This window comes from Lagenorhynchus albirostris, chromosome 8 (genome assembly GCF_949774975.1).
Source record: "Lagenorhynchus albirostris chromosome 8, mLagAlb1.1, whole genome shotgun sequence".
Taxonomy (NCBI): Eukaryota; Metazoa; Chordata; class Mammalia; order Artiodactyla; family Delphinidae; genus Lagenorhynchus; species Lagenorhynchus albirostris.
Window position 1 is genome coordinate 42,042,837 of NC_083102.1, and position 22,133 is coordinate 42,064,969.

General features: G+C 35.2%; 1 protein-coding gene across 1 annotated transcript in view; it reads left to right on the plus strand.

The window, feature by feature from the left end:
• DPY19L2 (dpy-19 like 2) overlaps positions 1-21,802 on the plus strand; it is an 87,127-nt gene extending 65,325 nt beyond the window's left edge. Inside the window, exons 17-22 of the mRNA XM_060156028.1 lie at positions 3,401-3,425; positions 9,962-10,081; positions 11,221-11,395; positions 14,803-14,902; positions 16,214-16,339; positions 21,620-21,802. Of these exons, the coding sequence (XP_060012011.1) occupies positions 3,401-3,425; positions 9,962-10,081; positions 11,221-11,395; positions 14,803-14,902; positions 16,214-16,339; positions 21,620-21,773 (700 nt within the window). The 3' untranslated portion in view covers positions 21,774-21,802. The remainder of the gene's footprint in view (positions 1-3,400; positions 3,426-9,961; positions 10,082-11,220; positions 11,396-14,802; positions 14,903-16,213; positions 16,340-21,619) is intronic.
• Positions 21,803-22,133: the final 331 nt, after the last annotated feature.

Below are 22,133 nucleotides of genomic sequence, written 5' to 3' on the forward strand. Positions count from 1 at the left end.
TTTATTTGAACTCTTTTTTCTTAATGTAGGCATTTATTGCTATAAACTTCCCTCTTAGAATTGCTTTTGCTGCATCTCATAAATTTTGGTATGTTGTGTTTCTATTTTCATTTGTTTCAAGATACTTTTTGATTTCCTTTTGATTTCATCTTTAACCCATTGATAGTTCAGGATTATATTTGTGAATTTTCCAGCTCTCCTACTTCTAATTTCATACTGTTGTGGGCAGAAAAAATACTTGATATGATTTCAATCTTAAATTTGTTAAAACTCGTTTTGTGACCTAACATGTGATTTATCCTGGAGAATGTTCCATGTGTGCTTGAGGAGAATGTGTGCTCTGCTGCTGTTGAATAGAATGCACTGTGTGTATGCTTAGGTCCAGTTAGTCTAAAGTGTAGTTCAAGTCCAACATTTCCTTAATGATTTTTTGTCTGGATGATCTATCCAATGTTAAATTGGGTACTTAAGTCCCCTGGAATTATTGTGCTGCTGTCTATTTCTCCTCTCCTATCTATTAATATTTGCTTAATATAGTTAAGTGTCTTAATGCTGGGTGCATATAGATTTAGAATTGTTACATCCTTTTGATGAAGTGACCCCTTTATCATTATATAGTGACTTTCTCCTTTGTCTCGTTACATTTTTCAACTTAGTGTGTTTCACCTGATTTTATATATACATATAATATATTTTTTATATATATATATTTACCCCTGCTTTCTTTTCATTTCCATTTGTGTGGAATACCTTTTGTCATCCCTTCACTTTTACTTCATGTGTATCCTTAAAGCTAAAATAAGACTCTTATAGGCATCATAATTGGGTCTTGTTTTTTTATTCATTTAGCCACTCTGTATCTTTAGATTAGAGAATTTAATCAATTTATACTTAAAGTAATTATTGATAGATGAGGACTTATTTTTGCCATCTTGTTTTCTTTCTGTTTTGTAGTTTCTTTCTTCCTCTCATGCTATCTTCCTTTATCACTTCATGATTTTTCATAGTGGTATGCTTTGATTCCTCTATCTTCTGTGTATCTACTATAGGTTTTTACTTTGTGGTTATCATGAGGCTTACATAATACATCTTACAGTTTTGAGTCTATTTTAAGCTGATAATAACTTAACTTCAATTGCATATAAAAATTCTGCCTTTTTACTTCCCTTGTCCCCATTTTATGCTTTTGATGTCACAATATGGATCTTCTTATATTGTGTATCCATTAATAAATTACTGTAGCTATATTTATTTTTTAATGCTTTGGTCTTTTGTCTTTATACTAGAGTTAGGAGATTTACACACCACTACTACAGTATTAGCGTATTCTGAATTTGTGCAGTTACTTTTACTAGCAAGTTTTGTACTTTGATGTGTGTTCATGTTACTAATTAGCATTCTTCCGTTTCAGCTTGAAGGACTCCCTTTAGCATTTCTTATAAGGCAGGTCTAGTGATGATGAACTCCCTCAGCTTTTGTTTGTCTGGGAAAGTCTTTCTCACCTTCATCTGAAGGACAGCTTTGCTAGGTAAAGTATTCTTAGGTGGCAGATTTTTTATTTGAGCACTTAGAATATCCCACTCTCTCCTGGCCTCCAAGGTTTCCTTTGAGAAATCTGCTGATAGCCTTACAGGGGTTTCCTTATATGAGATGATTTGCGTTTTCAAAGTTCAGTTTTTGTCTTTGATTTTGACAGTTTTATTATAATGCATCTAGTGAATTTGGGAAAGGTCACGTATGAGCCTCCTCTACTTGGATGTCCATATCTCCCCAGAGTTAGCAAGTTTTCAGCCATTGTTCCCTAAATAAGATTTCTACCCTGTTATTTATATGTTTATTCATGGGCATTTTAATCTGAACACTCAAATCTTTCTTTAGCTCAGGGGGTAGTTATTCTCTTTTTTTTTTTTTTTTTTTTTTTTGCTTTAGCCTCTCTTTTTTGAACATATATTATTGCTTTTATCATATTTTTTATTTCTTTTTTTCTTATGTTCTCAGAGAATTCTATGATTGGGTCTTCAAAATGACCAATTTCAGCTGTGTAAATTCTGCTATTCAACCTTCTTCTAAGGTTTTAAATTAGGCAAATATGTTTTTTCATAATTTCTGAAAGCTCTTTTTTACTGCAGCTTGTTTTAATTGAATGGATGCAGAATCCTCTTAGACTTCTGTGAAGATAATAATTGGAATTTTCATTTAATACTATTATTCCTTATATTAACTCTTTCTCAAGTGTTCAGTTCATTTGCTCATTTATCTTGATGTTTTTCTTTCATCCTATTTGTGTCTCATGATTTGGTTGTATATTGATATTCTAAATTAGTTACTAGATTTATTTGTATCCATACTTATTGTTGGGGTCATTGGTGATTATAATACTTACCTACCAGGCCTCTCCCTTCATGCAGTAGCTCACTATAAGAGTCTGTTGTGACTGGCAGATTTCAGGACGTGTGGGAACCCATCCATTCACCCCCACCTCCACCCTTGACTGCATAAACTCAGGAAGGACTTGCAAGGTTGGAAAAATAATTTGGTGATTTCACTACTATTCTAAGAGGCCTTCCCTCCACTACTCTTCTTAAAAAGTCTCTGGATCTGTGAGTGCCCCTGAACTTCCTTATACTTCTTACTTTCTTATTTATACTGTCTTACTTCTCTCTCCAACCCAAAAATCCATATGAGAAGGCCTCTCATCCTGCAAAGACTGAAATATTCAGTCTTTACAATGGGCAATAAAATAAGCAGTCTTGTATCTCTTGTCTGGATCTAACATAAACTCTATGAGGTTAAGAACAGTATCTATTCTGTTCACACTGTGCTCACTGCACAGTGCCTGGAACACAGTAGGTATGCCATAAAAATTTAGTAAATTTTTAGACATAAATATTTAGAAAATTTGTTAGACAACTTTTGTGGAACTAAAAATATTTATAAGCTTTACCTAGTAACTTTTATTCTAGAAATTTATCCTAAGGAAATACTCAGAGATGCTCACAGAGTTTTAAGTACAAGGATGTTCATGTTAGTAATTGTGAAAAATAAAAACAACTCAAAAGTCACAGCAGTGCTTATATAAAGCATTATATATTCTGTATATGGTTGAATATTTAATAGATATTCTTTTTATTCATTTATGTCTCCAGAGATACAGTTTTCAGCAATCGGTAAAACCCATTTTATCTTAACCAAAGAACAGCATTTTGATATACTTTAAATAGAATGACTATAAATCATGCCTTTTACATTGCCATAATTTTTAGTAATATTATCTGATAGCTTTATTTATTTATATATTTATTTATTTAAAATATAAGAACAAATAAATGGAAGTTCATTTTGATGTAATCATAGTATAATGGACAGTCAGTAAATAGAGAGTATTTTTGTTTTATTCCAGAAAACATCTCCTTGAACGTGGTGAGGTAAAACTTTCTTTTTAATCTCTGCTAGATTTGTGTATTATATTTTAGTTCAAGGATAATTCACAAAGGTATAACTCTGCTGTTGATACACCAACATCAGTGCTTAAGTGCTTCAGCACTGGTAATAAATTTCTGCTCATCCTTCCCACTTTTTAATCTGCTCTCAGTTTTGAACAGTAGTAGGACTTGACAGCCAGAAGGCTGATTTATGACCACAGAGTATAATTAAATTAAATTACCTTCCTTCATTCATTCAACAATAACAAACATTAATTTCTAACCTGCTGAGCTAATCAGCTAGAAGCCATCAGGGTAGGTACCCGTGGCCCTGTGACTGGTGGGTTTTTGCCACACACAGACCTGATGGTCAACCAGTTACAAGCTTAGCCGTGTTACAGGATACAACAGATGGTATAGCGATGTTCCTGCCCTCAGAAATGTCTAATTTTTCAATGGAGTGCAAAACAACGTAGCCTTTCTTATGGTGCTAAATTATTTTGTGACATACAAGAGAAAGATCATCATGGGCTAGAAATACAATTTCCTAAATAATAGAACTTTGAGTCTTAAGTGGCAGGTCAAATTTACAAGAGAGGGCAACTGAATTTGAACTTAATAGGAATAGCTTATGATGATAACTAATATTTTTTAAATAGTTACTATGTGCCATGTACTGTACTGTTTTGATTCTCATAATAATATTATTCCCACTTTGCAAATAAGAAAATTATGTTAATTAAATGATATTAGATGTTACAGAGATAAACACTAACATTGAAATGACTTAAATCAGTAGAAATTTAATTCTTTGCTCACATAAGGTTAAAACCGGAGTTCCTGATTAGCAGGTAGTTCTCCAACAAGCAGTATTTGAGGGACCCAGACTCCTTCCATCTATGGCTCTGCCATCTTCAATATGTGGTGTTCAGGCTTGATGTGTACAAGGCAACAAAGGAGAAAGAACATGGAAGATTGTGCACTGGAGGCTTTGTAAGGCTGGAAAAGATAGATGCACATCACTTCCTTCTCACAGCCAGAACTCAGGCACATGGCCACACCTGACTGCCAGGGAGGCTGGGAAATGGAGTTTTGCTGTGTGTGTAGGAAAGAGAGCAAAGGGATCTCTGCCAAGGACTAGAGACCTAGAGAAATTAAGTAGTTTACCTAAAGTCTCATAGCTAATTTGCAGTAAATCTTGCATTTAACCACTAGCAATCCATTTGCAGTGCTCTCAGAGGAGTAGTCAGCACTTACTGCTTCCTATGTGCAGGGCATTTGGGGGGAAGTTATTTGATAATTTCATTCTCACAGCAACCCATTGACGGTAAGTACTATTATTTTTTTATTTTACAGATGAAAAAAACTGTGGCATAGAGAGGTTAAGTATTGATAACTTGCCTAAGGTCACAAAGCTAAAGTGGCCTTAGCTCTGTAGAGCCAAGGACTATGAACCCAGGCAGTGTAGCAGCAAAATCCATGCTGTTGGCCATTCACTCTGATACCACCTAATGTGAACTGCGTTTATGTAAATTAGGCATGTCACATTATCCAGCTTTACTTACTAGTACACATTCGTACTTCATATTTTATCATACAATATTTAAAACCCACCTCTTTTTAGAAATATAGTATTCCTTAAGTTTCTGCCTCTCTTTCTCATATAGTTTGCTACCTTCTCATTTTCTTTCATTTCTCCATTTGTCCTTGTTTTGCCCATTTTTCTTTTTTCTATTAATTCTACATACTTATCAGTTCAGTCTTTATTATGTGCCTACTATACACCAGGTTTCTGCTTTTATGTAATTTAAGGTATAGTAGAGGGAAAAAAATGTGACCACATAATTATATGTGCAATGACAAAGGAAGATACAAAAGTAGTACAGAAGAAGAAGTGATTAAATCTGTGTTTGGAAGGGATGGGGTAGTTAGGGAAAGGCTTTTCAGATGACTATAGAGGAAGAGTTTACCAAAGTCAAAGGATGCACATGTGCAAAGAAGACAGAAGGTAGTAAATTTATCCAGAGCTACAGGCAAATCAGTGTTGCTGATGCATAAAAAAGACAAGAAGATGGGAAAAGAAAGCAGCGTTCAGAGTATGATGCCTTTGTATGCAAAGCAGCTGGACTTCATTCTGGACTTTGTTGTTAAGTTGGAGATGGTATGGTTAGATCTTTAAGTCTGTTGGCAGTAAAGAAGATGGTTTTTTAAAAGGCAGTAAGAAGTCAAGCTGACCGAAAAAAGGACAGTGATAGCAAATCTCTTAATTTTTTCAAACTAAAGAGGGTATGCTAAACTCCTGATGTATAGGCAGATTAGAGATTTAAATTTCTAAAAATAGTAGGTCTTATGGAAGGAGATGATAGATTTCTGGGCAGTAGCAATGAAGTGGCTCCTAATCCCACTTCCATTTGTGACTCACACTTGATAAATATCTGTTTGGTTTGGGATGGGACTGTTTTCACCTTAGGGATGATAGGGTGTGAGAGGCACAAACCCTGATTCACGCTGAATGTGATATGATAGCAAAAGATTGTACATTCCAGCTTGTTTCAAAATTAGGTGAGGATCCCTTAGGATAATTTTTTCATTGGGGGTAAGTTCTAAATTCCTCACTTTGTGCTAACCCTCTGAATCAGGGATAGTCTGCAAACCTCAACTCACTAAATTAACCCCTACTGGTATGATATTGATTATTAAAGTTTGTTAGATTAATGGATACTGTTGTGATTTTTCCTCATAATTTAATGTATTTGTGTTTTATTTATTACATCAGATTCGTTTCTTTTAGCCAACTTTTCTATGTTATGGGCTTAGAAATTAGTGAAGGAGTACCTAGTAATTCACAGGGAAGAAAAGAAAGGAAAGAGATTTAGGAAAAATATTTAGTCCCAGAATGTCCTAATACTATGAAGAACTGGTGAGAAGATTGGCTAGGGAGAGAGAACATTCAGAGTATTCACTCCTGAATATTCTTTTGACCCACTCATATCTCATTTTGTCCATGACAGAAAGTCCTGCATCAGCCTTCACTTTTTTCTAATCCCTAGTTTATTATATTATGTGATTAGTTTATATTAGATCCTTTATATTTGAAGTCTGTTTAGTTTGTGTTTTCTATTATAAACAAGGTTTTTCTATTACTTACAGCCAAAGAGCTTTCTGTGACATACAGCTGAAGGCATCTGAACTTATATAGAGCTATTCAGTTGAAGAAGTGAAATGATACGGAATTTGGGGGAAGAATTACTTCTTTTGAGAAACTGATATTGAGTGACATATTTTGGGAATCTGTACACTTCTGTATTCACAGACTAATAGAACTATGTTGTTGAATAGTTTATTGTTTGGAGAGAAAGTATGGGGTAGTAGTTAAAGACAATGACTCAGAAGCTAGACTGGACTCAGATCTTTGTTATTCCACTTACTCAGCATGTGATATTGGCTAAGTTATTTTACATCTTTTGGGGAACAACAAAAACAACAACAATCATAATAGTACTTATCTTCGTATGGTTGCTATGGGATTATATGAGTTACATGAAAGGTCCTTACAATAATGCCTAGTCTAAGTTAAGCATTGTGTAAATATCCACTTTTACAGTTAGTGCGCCTTCTGGATCAAAATTTCAGATCTAATATTCTGCTCCCTGTTAACTGTGCCAGTGAAGGGCATCTCTTTAGCATGTTCTCAAGATATCTTCACACTGTCATGTGAGGTAATTTTGACAGGAACAACTCGCTATTTGGACTGGCTTTAGTTAGTCCTTGCTTTCTTTCTGCTCGGTAGCTGCTACCTCACATTTTACCCAGTTGGGCTCACTTATTCCAAAGATGAGTAGTAAACAGTTCCCTGAGCTTCTCTTCCTTCCTTCCAGCCTCTAAAAAATGTTGTGAGAATTTTCCTAGTAATTTTTATATGGCAAGAGGTACCAGATTGACAATGGCATACATACAATAGTGATTTTTGTACTATACTTTTTGACTGTAGCCTTCTGTCCTCCACTTGGTAGTTAAAAAGAAGGCTGTCTTACAGAATGGAAGATAAAATAACTATGGCAAAAGAGCTTTATGGAAAGTCGTAGCCTGAGGGTAAGTGAATGCTTAGGAGCATTTGGGTGAGAATAGAAAACAAACGTAAGTGATGTCATTTGGGATAGCTGTTCTGTGTCATCCAGCCACAAAAAGCATCATTCAGGGAAGACAAGGTAATGGTGGGGATCTTTCAAGTCTCCATATGAAAACAGTCCTTCCTTCAGCCTTTAGATGATAGAGGAAAGTCAAGGAGTATTACTACCTTGGATTTGATTTTGGTCATGTGAGAAATTGTTGCTAAAGTAGAAGTAACAGAAGTTAGGGGAGGAAATGATAGTGTCATTCTGTGGCTCAAAATAACCAAAGGAAGGAATACTGGGAGAATTCAGATGTGTATTTGTATCGATTATCCGTTATCTATTATGGTCTGTTTCTAGATGCCACATTTTAAGAAGATGATGGACAATCTGTACCACATTCAGAGCAGGGCAACCAGAATTATGACAACACACAACTAATAATTGAATTTTTCTGAATATTTACTCTAAAGATAGAAAGCTTTCTAAGGTTGAAGGTGGGAATAATGCAAAGTCATAATTACAGTATTTAGATAATCGAGAACTGTCATGCACAAATGGGTTTAGGCCAATTTTGTGCAGTTCCAGAGGTGTGGAAGTTGCAGGAAAACATTAGTTCTGTTTTAGAAAAGATTTTCTAACATATACAGCTATCCGTCTTTGTAATAGGTACTCCTATGGCATATTCCTTTTCAGGAAATAGTGAATATTCAGTTGATAGATTTATAGAAGTGATCCCTGTTTTGGATAGATGATTAAAGTAGATGGCTCACATAACCTATCAATCTGTGATTTAGCGGTCCTAAACAAAAGGACCTATTTGAGGATGAAGTGTGTTGATGTCTTGTCTTCTCTCCAAAACATGTTCCTAATTTTGTCCAAAGGTGAGTTTGACTAAAGAAAAATGAAGGATTGATTTTGAAATAAATGTTCCACATTCCAACTCTGGGTTCAAGAATTATTTAAAAAATTAACAGATTTTCCATTTCAAATATCATTTAGAAAAGGAAAAAAGATAACTTTAGGTACAGTTTTTGCCATTCTGTTTTAAATATAAATTATATATTTCTGATTATAAGAATAGCACGTGTCTTTAAAATTTGAAAAATGAGAAAAATCACCATTCAGAAATAATTTCTGTTAACTTTTTAGGTATATTCTCTTACAGCCTTTTCCCCCTGTGCATGTATATACACACATAGATGGTTTTCATAGAATTAATATTATTATAGTATAGAGTTTTATATTCTGAAAACTTTTCCATGCCATTAAATAATCTTCCAGTATGTAATCTTTTAATGGTTGTATACATGTGAAAATGCAATAATTTACTTAGTCCTCTATATTGGTCACTTAGGTTGTTTCTGTTTTTGCTGTGAAAAATTCATTTCAGCGATCATCTTTGTAGAAGCATTTTTGTGTTTTGATTATTCTCTTAAGTTAAATTCCTAGAACCAAAATTTTAGTCAAAGGAGTTGGCTCTTTTCTAGGGTCTTGATAAATATTACTAAATTACAGAAATATACCAATTATTTCGGTGTGTTTCATGGCATACTCTCTAACACTCTATTAATTTAATATTTGTCAATTTTATAGGTGAAAATATTATCTTTACTATTTAATTTGTTTGAATATTAGTGAATTAGAACATGAATATTTAGTTGTGCTTACTCTTGGTTGTATTAATTCTTTGTCCATTTTTCTAGTGAGGAGTTTGTTGAAATTTTATGAATATGTCTGTTAGAAAAGTTTTGTTTGAAACCTTTGCTCAGAGGAACCCCATCTTAAAATGGGGTGTCCTGCTAATTAGTACAAGTATTTATACAATTCCACTACTTCTAAAATAATCTAGTTTGTGTTATGATTTTTGTTGCTGACTAAATGACACAAATTTGTGAAGCATCCCATATTTTTATGTCTCTGTGACTCCCTTTCTCACCTGGTGTAGGTCCTTGCTCAAATGCCACCTCTTTGAAGAGGCCCACTCTGATGATCCTAATTACACTTGCAACTTCTCCTGCCTGTGGTCTCACACCACACCCTGCACTTGAGTCTCCTTTCCTGGCTCTGCTTCCCTTTCCATTGCACTTACCACTTTCTGATAGACTGTATGATAGATTTTGTTATTTGCTATGTCTATTTATTTTGTCTCTCCTTAGTAAATGTACTAAAATGTGAGCCTCATAGGACAGGAATTGCTCAGTGTTGTTTTGTTTACTACTATATCCAAAGCATCCAGAACAGCACCTGGCATATAGCAGGCATTTGATAAATCTTTGTTGAATGAATGAATAAATATTAGTAGACTTATTAATAACTTAAAAGATCCTTGTCCTAGTGAATAATAGTTTTAATATACTTTATTTTACATATATTAATTAAAAAACATATAAAGTGAAAATGTAATTTTGTTTTGTGTTTTTATAGCTAATTTTTCACATATTGCAGTTGTTTGCATTTGCTTCCCTTGCCATTTTAATTATGAGGCTGAAGCTCTTTTTGACACCTCACATGTGTGTTATGGCTTCCTTGATATGCTCTCGGCGGGTAAGGTATTCATTCTTGTATAACTACACTATAACACTACAGCAACTACGGTGTAGTTACCATGGCTTTGCTGAGTAATCCAAAACATAAAAACACTAGGTGTTTTTATCTTAAATGATTTAAAATGTTAGTTCATGATTCATTATAGAGTAAGAAAAGTAAATTCAGGTAGCTTTGAAAATTATTCCTAGATTTTAGCTGATAATTCTATGACTTTCCCCTCTATTAGTATCCTCTCCACAAATATAGTTTTTTGAAGTTCAGGTCAGTGTAAGAGATTCTTGGCCTGTCAAAACTATCCTCAAGTGCTCTTGTAATACTAGAGAAGATGCAGCGTAATTGCTCTAGTGTTGTCTTGTTGGGCTTGGATAATTCGTGGGGGAAAATTGTCAGTTCTGGGGTTCTGTTACTGTATGCAAAAGAGCTAGACAAAGTAGCTAGAATTTTGGGACCAAGTTACTTCTAGAGACACCTTATTTAGTTTTGATTGTAAGTGTCTTGCCTTAGAATATCATAATGCTTATATTCCTGAGAGGAATATACTTGTCAGTACTAATGAGGTTTCCCTAGTTATTCAAGATGTCCATAAAAGGCAGCCAGATGTTATGGATTTAGTTCCAGGATGTTTCAGAATTGTGATTTGCTAATCTTAATTCCTGGTAGTAAATCAGTACCAGAAGGATCAGGTATTCCTTCTTTATTTCTTTTAAGAGGAAAGAAAGCTCTTTTTTTTTTTTTTTTTTTTTTTGCGGTACGCGGGCCTCTCACTGTTGTGGCCTCTCCTGTTGCAGAGCAGAGGCTCCGGACGCGCAGGCTCAGCGGCCATGGCTCACGGGCCCAGCCGCTCTGTGGCATGTGGGATCTTCCCGGACTGGGGCACGAACCCGTGTCCCCTGCATTGGCAGGCGGACTCCCAACCGCTGTGCCACCGGGGAAGCCCAGAAAGCTCCATTTTTAACTGGACTCCAATTCCAAAATATTTGCTGTTTTTAAACAATAGGTGATGATTATTATATTCTGTATATTGTTAGTATCAAATGTTAATCCACCTTGGTTTAGGTAGAAAGGTGGTAATTTATTATTGACCCAATAGCCTCCTTCATATAAGAATTATAAATAATTGGTTTCTTTCATTTCAGCTCTTTGGCTGGCTTTTTCGGAGAGTTCGTTTTGAGAATGTTATCTTTGGCATTCTAACAGTGATGTCAATACAAGGTTGTACAAACCTCCATAATCAATGGAACATAATAGGAGAATTTAATAATTTGCCCCAGGAAGAACTGATACAGTGGATCAAACACAATACCAGACCGGGTATGTAGCTGTTTGGTTATACGTATAGCTAGCACACACTCACGCACACACATTATTATTATTATATGTCATTATACATTTGCATATATTGTACAGTTATCACTTCATATATATGTGTATGTGTGTATATATATAAAAATTTAAAATACATATGCATTCATACCTTCACAGATTTTGAGCATGGTAATTGCAGTGTTCACCAAATCAAACCTTTTTAAAAGGTGGTTTTGTGTCATCTTTAAACCCCTCCTAGGTACCTGTCGAAAAGAATTTTAACTGACTTTAAGAGTTATTGATTGTTCACAAGTTATGTGCTATAACTCTGAGATTATTGTATTTTAACCATAACAGTGACACCTCAAAAAAAAAAAAAACCTTTAATGACAACTTTCACACCTTGTGACAGGCCACTGGAGAAGATAGTTTTGACTGGGGAGGTTAACAATACCCCTCCCTTCACTTCCATTCAGTGCCTACTCTCTGCTCCATGTCTGTAAAACCAGTCACATGGAGAAGAGTTAAAATCTTGGATATTCTGTTTTCTTCACTAATTCATCTCAAAAAGATGAGTATACATGCTATTTTTAAATACTTTAAAATATTCTTTTAGCTTATCTTCTTTTCTTGCTATCTTTGTCCAAAACCACCTCAAGCAGATTGATATTTATTTCACTTTTAAATACCTTTCCAGAGGATAAATATATTGTACATTATTTTCTGTAAGTAACCTATAGTCTTGTCCTAGACAATTTTTGACGTTTCATAATTTTTTTCTGGCACAAGTTCTTCACTATGGTTTATTTAAATTTATCCTGTGACTCCTTGAGCCAGTTTCTTCTTATCTCTTATTTGGTAGTCATCATTTTACTAACTAGCTATCATTAAGGTAAACTCTTATGAACTTCAACTCAGATATTTGGCCTATGGCTTTCAAAGGGTGTAGGTGACAGTGCCTCATCACTTAGAGCTTCCAGGTTAGTTTAATCAGAATTTTTGAATTAACACTTTACTGACTTTTTCCCTGTAGTACAGTAGTACAAGGTAGCTAGTCCCTTTACTCTCCCTTGCCCCTCCCCACTTACAGCTGTTTTTCCAAAGCTTTAAAAGATACCTGCTCTTTCCATGTTTGCTTGTGTCTTTCTTTGTTCCAGTGTTTGTCTTGGGTTCTTGGCAGAGAGAGCCTATGTTTGGCAACTTACCCCTCTGAGATAACTCTCACAAACTCCTACCTCATTTTTGCCTCTTCTTTGATCTTACCAATCTTTCTCATCACTGTATTATGAGTCCTGTCATGGTTACCACATGGGTTATTAAATTCTATAGTAAAGGTGGAACTAGAGCTTACATTCAGGTCTACCATGTAAGGTTGTATAATTTGTACACAGCACAAAGGTGCTCAGTTGGGAGGACAAGTGGGAACTGATATCCAGCCTGTGGTCCACTTACCAAGTCATGTATGTATTAGTGAGGCTCTGTCAAGTCAAAGGGATAATTTTTTTCTAATACATGCAGTAAGCTAAGTGGAGATTTAAATATATTATAGAAAAGATCCTATTGTTTCCCTGTCACACTCATGTTTACTTTGCCCCCAAGAGGAAAGAAGCATTTGGGGAGTATTCTCTCTCCCCTTCTCTCTGTTTCATAGATGGTTGCTTCTCAGTGGTTCCAGTTCTTGCTGGACAGGCTTACCTAGTTTCTTCTGGATGACCCTGGCCCTGAGCTTTGGGTCCTTCTAGCCCAGAGTTTCTCAAGCTTGGCACTGTTGATATTTGGGGCTACCCTGTGCATTGGCAGCATATTGAGCAGCATTCCTTCCTTCTACCCGTAGATGTCAGTAGCCCCTCTCCCCCCACAGTGTGCTAACCAGATATATCTCCAGAAGTTGTCAGTGTCTCTAGGAAACAAAATCACTTCTAGTTGAGAACCACTGCTCTAGCCTAAGAGCTTTTCATCATTAATTATTGAATCTTACAATAATAAATACACATCTACTTCAATTTATTTATGTATTTTCAAATTTAAGGCATATCAAGAGATATTCATGCAAAGTTATATTTATTTATTTACTTATTTATTTTTAAATAAATGTATCCATTTATTTATTTATTTTTGGCTGCATTGGGTCTTTGTTGCTGCACGTGGGCTTTTTCTAGTTGCAGTGAGCAGGGGCTACTCTTCGTTGCAGTGCGCGGGCTTCTCATTGCAGTGGCTTCTGTTGTTGCGGAGCATGGGCTCTAGGCACGTGGGCTTCAGCAGCTGTGGCTCACAGGCTCTAGAGCGCAGGCTCAGCAGTCGTGGCGCACGGGCTTAGTTACTCTGTGGCATGTGGGATCTTCCCGGACCAGGGCTCGAACCCATGGTCCTCCGCATTGGCAGGCAGACTTCTAACCACTGCACCACCAGGGAAGTCTCCAAAGTTACATTTAGAATGCTTAATTACATTTGAAAGTAAACATTCAATTATTTACAGTAGATCTGAATAATATGCCTTGTTCTTATTAGTGATTTTACTGTGCTGATTAAAAATGACGATAACCTTGCTAATCATGTAATCATTTATTGTACACGAGTGCCAGGAAGTAAGCATTTGGTCTTTTTGTCTCCCAAGAGACAGAACTAAAACTGAAGCCAGACAGTAGATTTTGGTGTAAGACTAGTTATAACCAAAAGGCAATACATTTATACAAGCTATTACTTCAGAAAGTACTACTAACAAGTAATGAAATGGTTTGATGAAATGTATACATTTATAAAGTCAAACAGAAACTAAGAAAACTTACTTATGAATATTTAAAGGTGATCTGAGGGAAGAAAACAATGCTTTCATCTGGAAAGTTCTCAAGATTACAGTTCACAACCCACAAAAGTCACTTTAAAACATGTACCATAAGACTTGCCCTTTATAATAGTCTCCTAGTTCCTAGAACTTTAAACTATTGGAACAAGATATCAAATTTTACAATTCTTTCCAGTCCTGTGTGTCTTTGTAGTGCTGTCTCTTAGTATAGTGCTTGAACATGGTAGTATGCTGTAGTGAAGTGGCTAAGAGGGTAGGCCCTGATACTTTCTAGCTGTGCAGTCTTGGGCAAGTCACTTAATTAACTTTGCTGTGTCTCAGCTTCCTGATGTACAAAATAAGAATACATAGAACCCACCTCAAAGCTGTGCAAATTAAATTCTATAATCCTAGTAAAAGTATTTAGCAGTTCCTGGCACCAAGATAACATTTAATGAAAGTTGGCTATTGTGTAGACCATCAGTAAATATTAAGCGAAGAAAAAGAATGCTGCCAATGATTATTATTTAAATGTACTTCATCTTTCTTAATCTGGGTTCAAATATTACAGATAGGTAACTTTTGGTTTTCTTTAAAACATGTTGTTAAGGAATATAATCTTGTTTTCCAGATGCTGTTTTTGCTGGTGCCATGCCTACAATGGCAAGTGTCAAGCTCTCCACTCTTCACCCCATTGTGAATCACCCACATTATGAGGATGCAGGCTTGAGGTGGGCAACTGATAGAATACTTCAACCAGACACACTAACGACTTCTCCTGACTCATAGGAATAGGGAAATTTTTATACACACATGCACACACACACACACAATCACTCTTATCCTCATATTTGTGCTAGAAGTTAAAGAATAATAACCATTCAGAACTTACAATACGTACCTGTTGACTTAAAGTAACCTTAATAAACCTCTGAAAACTGAAAGAAGCAACACCCAGTTTTTCTCAAAGTGAAAAATATGTCACATTTATGACTAGCCTCTGTGTGTTTATGTGGGTGTGTGTTCCAGTGAAACTCCTAAGTAATAGTAATAAGAGTGGGGATAGATTTGGCTCATGGCCATAGTTTGCCAACCCCTGTTCTAGATTCCACAGACCCTCTGCCTGGTTTAAGAAACCATTCTTCATCTTACTTGTGGCCAATGATTAGCCTTTTTTAACAGATAGAAAAGGTACATGAAATTTGCTATATTAAATGCTTTTATGAAACTTTGGGGTGCTCTTTTCCTAGCTGATTATGGGAACTCTAGCTTCCACTGAGGTCTGAAAGTTTTGTTTTCCTTAAATGACTGACTTTTAAAAATTATTTTAATCATTCTAGTAATTGGGTAATCATTTCCTTTTAATGTATTTTTGGCTTATTGTTAGAGGTAATATTTTAAATTATTTAAAGTTTTATGTTTGGTTGTGGAGATTGGGCATTCTGTATGCTTGAAATCCTAAGAAAAGTCTAATGCATAATTGATAATTTGTTCAGGATTTTATAAAAAACCCCATTTAGGGCTAAACCATCTGTTGTACCATATTTTGGTAAGCATCCCTGTCTCTCAAGCTTCTGTTAAGTTGCTTTCTCTACATGACTACTACCCTAGATGCCCACTGTCTAATTGTTCTATTTGCTACATTCAGCTTCAACTCATATGCTTTTCAGAGTTTCTATGAATGAAATTATCTACTGAAATCTATATTTTCACTATATTTAGCCTCTGAATTTGTTCCAGATTAATTATTTTATGAATTATGCAAAGCAAATTTTATATTCTGAACTATTATACTGCTACCTACCTCTAGACTCTAAACTGGTTTATACACTAATAAGCAGTACCTGCAAAAATCAAATTGCTGTAAGTTTAAGCACATGCAAAATATAAATAGATATGTGGCAATTGCTATTCCCAAAATAATTCATGCTATTTGGGGTCATATATAATCAATGCTCCATCCAGTAAGCATTGAGGTTTTAATTTGGTAACAAATCTATTATCATTTATTTAAAAATTTTTTAACTTGTTTGAATTTAAAGAGCTCGGACAAAAATAGTTTATTCTGCATATAGTCGAAAATCTGCAAAAGAAGTGAGAGATAAGTTGGTGGAGTTACATGTGAATTACTACATTTTAGAAGAGGCGTGGTGTGTTGTAAGAACTAAGTGAGTATGAGTCCTATGGTATATGATATGGTATATTTTAAAACAACAAATGTTTTACTTTATTACAGCAGTCCTGATTCTTTAAAAATTTTTATTTTAAATTAATTCCATTAAATTGTTGCCCTGGTATTTTATTTAAAATTATTTCATGTAGGAAATTAAAATTATACTATTGTTTAAGCATAATGTAATTTTTTTAAAAGTATAGTATATTTTGCTATCCTAATTTTTTCATTTTAATTTAACATCTTAAATGTAGCTTTTTTCCATAATCTTCAAATTTTTTTGATAACTTTTATTAGATGTCTGAAATACAGATTTGAATTTACAACCAAGTGAGATATTAGCATTCTGCTACTACAGCTGATTTACATTGGATTTATAAGACTCATAAGAAAAGTTTCACGTAACTCAAAAGGACATAATAAGAAAACGTTTCTAATTAACATTTTTTCATTTCTAAATTTTGAATCTCTAATAATACATAAAATTCTAAGATGTGTAATGGATATCTTGAGACCTTTGTTTAGTCTCCTTGATTTCAGAAGTCCTTAGTTATATTAATTTTAGCATTAAGAATTTTCATTTCTCCTATGGATAATTAAGAATTGGCTATAACAGATTTTGAAGAGCTAAGTTCGTAAATTTTAGTAGCTAATTTTTGTATCTAATTTTAAGATCTAATAAATATGTATAGGAAGAAACGGCATCTTGCAAAAGAAGAAACAGAAATATCATAATGTATATGCGTATCATATTAATTTAAAGCTTAAGACAAAACATACTTCAAAACAGGGCATATTGTCACAAATAAAGATGGACGTTTTATGATGACAAAAGGATTAATTCATCAAAAATATCTAACAGTTTTAAATATGCATACCTCTAAACAGAGCTTCAAAGCACAAAAAATAAAAATGTGTAGAACTAAAAGAAAAAATAAGCAAGGCTTTAATTATAGTTGGAAAAGTTAACATTTTTTTCCCCTACTAGGAAAAGTAGATAAAAAGTCAGTAAGCATATAAAAGAGATGAACAACAAATAGTATCAAATAACCTGACCCAACTGACATTTATTGAACACTACAGGAAACAGCTGTGGAATACACATTCTTTTAAAGGGCATGTGGAATGTTCACCAAGAGATAACATATGCTGGGCTGTAAAATGGTTTCAATATGTTTAAAAGGTTTTAAATCATACAGAATTAAAATAGAAAACAATAATAAACAGATACCTAGTAAATCCATGCATATTTGGAAATTAGGCAGTAAACTTATGGGTAATTTATGGGTCAAAGGAAAAAAAACACAAAGAAAATTTTAAAACACTATTTTTTACTTGAATGGAAAAAGGGGTCTTTTAACAATATTGCTGATCTAACTGGATATAATGTACAGAAAAAAATTAAACCATGACCCATACTACACCATATACAAAAATTAACTTTATGTGGATTATAGAACTAAATGTAAGAGCTAAAATTGTAAAGATTTCTTAGAACACAGAGTACTAACGATTTAAAAAATCTATAAATTGTATATATCAAAATTGAAATGTTTTCACCAAAAAGACATTAGGAAAATGATAAGGCAAGCCACAGACTAGAAGAAAATATTTGAAAGCATATATCTGATAAAGGACTTATAAATATAGTTCATATAAAGAAATTCTATAAATTAATAATAAAATGACCGTACAATTGAAAATGGGCAAAAGACTTGGAAAGACATAATTCACCAAAGAAAATGTGTGACTGACCGATAAATACAATTTTTAAAACTAAAATACCATACATTGGAGAGGATACAGAATAATTGTAAATCTCTGACATTGCTAAGGGGAGTGAACATGATACAACCACTTTGGAGAACTATTTGGAGGAATCTTAAAAAATTTTAAGCACACATCTACCTTATTACTCAGCAGTTCCATTCCAAAGAATTTAAATAGGAGAAATTAAAACATCTCTCTAGGGCTTCCCTGGTGGCGCAGTGGTTGAGAGTCCGCCTGCTGATGCAGGGGACATGGGTTCGTGCCCCGGTCCGGGAAGATCCCACATGCCGCGGAGCGGCTGGGCCCGTGAGCCATGGCCGCTGAGCCTGCGTGTCCGGAGTCTGTGCTCCGCAACGGGAGAGGCCACAACAGTGAGAGGCCCGCGTACTGCAAAACAAACAAACAAACAAACAAAAAAACCCCATCTCTCTAGAAAGAGTGTCAGAGCAGTTTTATTCATAATAGCTCAAAACCTGTAGGTAACTTGTTGCTTTTCCCTTGCTGCTTTTAAGAATCTCTCTTTATGTTTAATTTTTGTCATTCTAATTACAGTGTGTCTTGGTGTGGACCTTTCAGGTTAATCCTGTTTGGGACTCTCTGTGTACCTGGAAGTCTGTTTCCTTTCACAGGTTAGGGAAATTTTCAGCTATTGTGTCTTCACATATGTTCTCTGCCCCCTTTTCTCTCTCTCCTCCTTCTGGGACCCCTAAAATGAGAATGTTAGTATGCTTGATGTTGTCTCAGAGGTCTCTTAAACTGTCCTCAGTAATTTTTTTTTCTTTTTTTCTGTTCAGCATCAGTGACATCCACAGCTCTGTCTTCCAGTTCACTGATCCATTCCTCTGTATCATCTAATCTACTGTTGATTCCTTGTAGTATATTTTTTTTAATTTCACTTATTGTATTATTCAGCTGTTTGGTGGTTCTTTTATATTTCCTATCTCGTTGTTAAACTTCTCACTGTGTTCATCCATTTTTCTCCCAAGTTCTTTGAGCATCTTTGTGATCATTACCATGAACTTTTTATTTGAAATTACTTATCTCTACTGCACTTAATTCTTCTTCCAGGGTTTTTATCTTTTTCCTTTGGAACATATTTCTCTGTCATCTCATTTTGCCTAATTTGCCGTTATTATTTCTATGTATTTAGTAGTTTGGTTACACTTCCCAATCTTGGTGAAGTGACCTTCTGTAGGAGACATCCTGTGGGTTCCAGAAGTGCACTCCCCTCTGGTCACCAGAGCTATATGCTCTAGGGTTGCCCCCTGTGTCATCTGCGCAGGCCCTTCTGTTGTGGCAGGCTGAGAACTATGGATGGTCAGGTAGATGTGGCTGGCCCCCAGTCCTGTTCGTTGCCAGGCCCTACCTTGTGTGGAGGCTACTGGCCAGTGGTGGGTGGAGCCAGATCATGAGGCACCTGGCTATAGGTTCCAGGGTGTAGCAAAGCTGATGTTGGCCTGCTGGTGGATGGGGCTGTGTCAGGCTAGCTGCTTGATCTGAGTCTTCTCAGTACTGGTACTCACAGGATGGTGGGTCGGGACAGGTCCCATGCTGATAAGCTAGAGGAAGAATTCCACGATGGCACTTACCAGCACCAGTGTCCACGTGGTAGAACAAGCTCCCCAGAATAGCTGCTACCAGCATCTACGTCCCCAGGGTGAGCTCCAGTTGCCTCCTGCCTCTCTGGGTGACTCTCCAAGATCAGCAGGAAGGTCTGACCCAGGCTCCTTTCAGATTACTGCTTCTACCCTGGGTCCTGTAGTGTATGAGATTTTGTGTACACCCTTTAAGAGTGGATTCTCTTTCCCACAGCCCTCTGTCTTTCCCAAAAGTAAACCCTGCTTGCCTTCAAAGCTGAATATCCTGGAGGCTCATCTTCCTGATATAAGACCCCAAGCCCAAAGTGGGGCTCTGATCCTTCACTCTTTGGGGAGAACCTCTGCAATTGTAATTATCCTCCCATCTATGGGTCACCCACCTGGGTATATGATGAGTCTTGACTATTACCACACCTCTGCCCCGCTTACCTGTCTCATTGTGGTTCTTTCTTTATATCTTTAGTTGTATAAGATCTTTTCTGCTAGATTCTGGTCTTTCTCATCAATAGTTACTCTGTAAATAGTTGTAATTTTAGTGTGCCCATGGGAGGGGGTGAGCTCAGGGCCTTCCTACTCCACCTTCTTGGCACACCTCCTTGGAAATAATCCAATTTTAATGTAAAGTAAATTGTGATACATTGAAGATGTCTGTTGTAATCCCTAGAGCAAACCACTTGAAAAATGCAAAAGCAAAAAACAAAACGAAAAAACCCAAATAAGCCAGTAGATGAATTTAATGGTATAATAAAACCTTTTTGCTTTACATAAAAGAAATCAAGAAAGAAACAGATGATCAAAAAAGATACGAAACAAACAGAAGAAAAACAGGAAAGTGGCAACCCTAAATCAAACCATATCAGTACTTGCAAATGTGAATGGGGACTAAACACTCCAATCAAATGTCGGAGATTGACAGACTGAATACAAAAGCAAAACCCAACTATGTCCTTCCTGTAAGAGATGCATTGTAAATACAGATACATGAAGGAAAGGTTGAAGGAGAAAGGATAGCAATGTTACCATGTGAGTAACCATGTATGTAATATATGCTAGATATGCATTATCTAGCATATTCTAAAAAAGGCAATACTATAGTGCAGAAGGGTGCAGTGCTTGCCTAGGTTTATATTTGGGGGAGAGGACTGACTCTAAAAGGCTGCTACAAGGGAACTTGTTGGGGTGATGGAAATTCCCTGTGTTATGATTATGATGGTGCTCACACACCTATACACATTTGCCCATACTTATCAAACTTTACACATAAAATGGGTGAATTTTATTGTACATAAATTATACCTCAATATAGCTGTTAAAAAATTAGAAACCAGTTTTGCCTGACTTCTTCCCTTTAATGACTCTCATGCCAGGTTGTTGCCTAGTGAGAAGTATTATTTCATTCAATCCATTCAGAAGGGAAAGAGTTGAGAATAAAGTTGGCAGAAGAGCTTCTTTTCCCTGCTTTGGACTATATATGTTTTCATGCTAATCCAAGTCAATTTAAGCTCAAAAATATGAAATATGAATTTCATCAGGAATTAGATTAACTTTCCTTTAATTTGTCTCATTCTGCTATAAATGGGCCTTATGTTTGGATGGCAATACCAGTTAGAATATTCATTTATATTTTACTTTGAAAGTAGATTTTTAAATATATATTTCTGAATGTGCATTGAGCCCTTATTATTTGATTCAATAATATATTAGTTATTTCACTAAGTGGAACACGAAAATGCAGCGTACCTTCATTTTATTATCTCTAAATTTTAAACTTATGTTTTTTGAAATGATGCTTTTAAATCTTTAATTTATTAAATTAGTCTCTAAAAATCTAGGAGATATTTTATAATTATATTTCTTCTAGATATGAATGCATTTTTAATACAGATATATGTGCCTGTTTTTTTCAGGCCTGGTTGCAGTATGCTTGAAATTTGGGATGTGGAAGACCCTTCCAACTCAGCTAACCCTCCCTTATGTAGCGTCTTGCTCAAGGATGAGAGGCCGTACTTCACCACAGTGTTTCAGAATAGTATGTACAGAGTGTTAAAGGTTAACTGCTAACGAGACTACCCTTTACACTGTGGTGCAAAGAGGTGCATAAAAAACAATCACTTTAGTTTATTTACATTAATAAAATTCACAAGCTTTAATAAGGAACCCTTAAAAAGAAGATAATAAAAAGATAATAAAAATGATTTAAATTTTTCTAATTGCTAAAAGGTAAATTATTTCATTGTTTTCCATTGAATGTCAGCCTTATTAAGCTTGTCTCATAAATCATCTTAAAGTTTTAAAGAAGAAAAATATATGTAAAAGAACAATGAAATTGAATAAATCAAGGATATGTAAGTCCTTTTGGTATCCCACTAGGTGAATTGCTTCGGATTTTCCTTAGTTCCAGGATGTACCAGCTCAGACTCT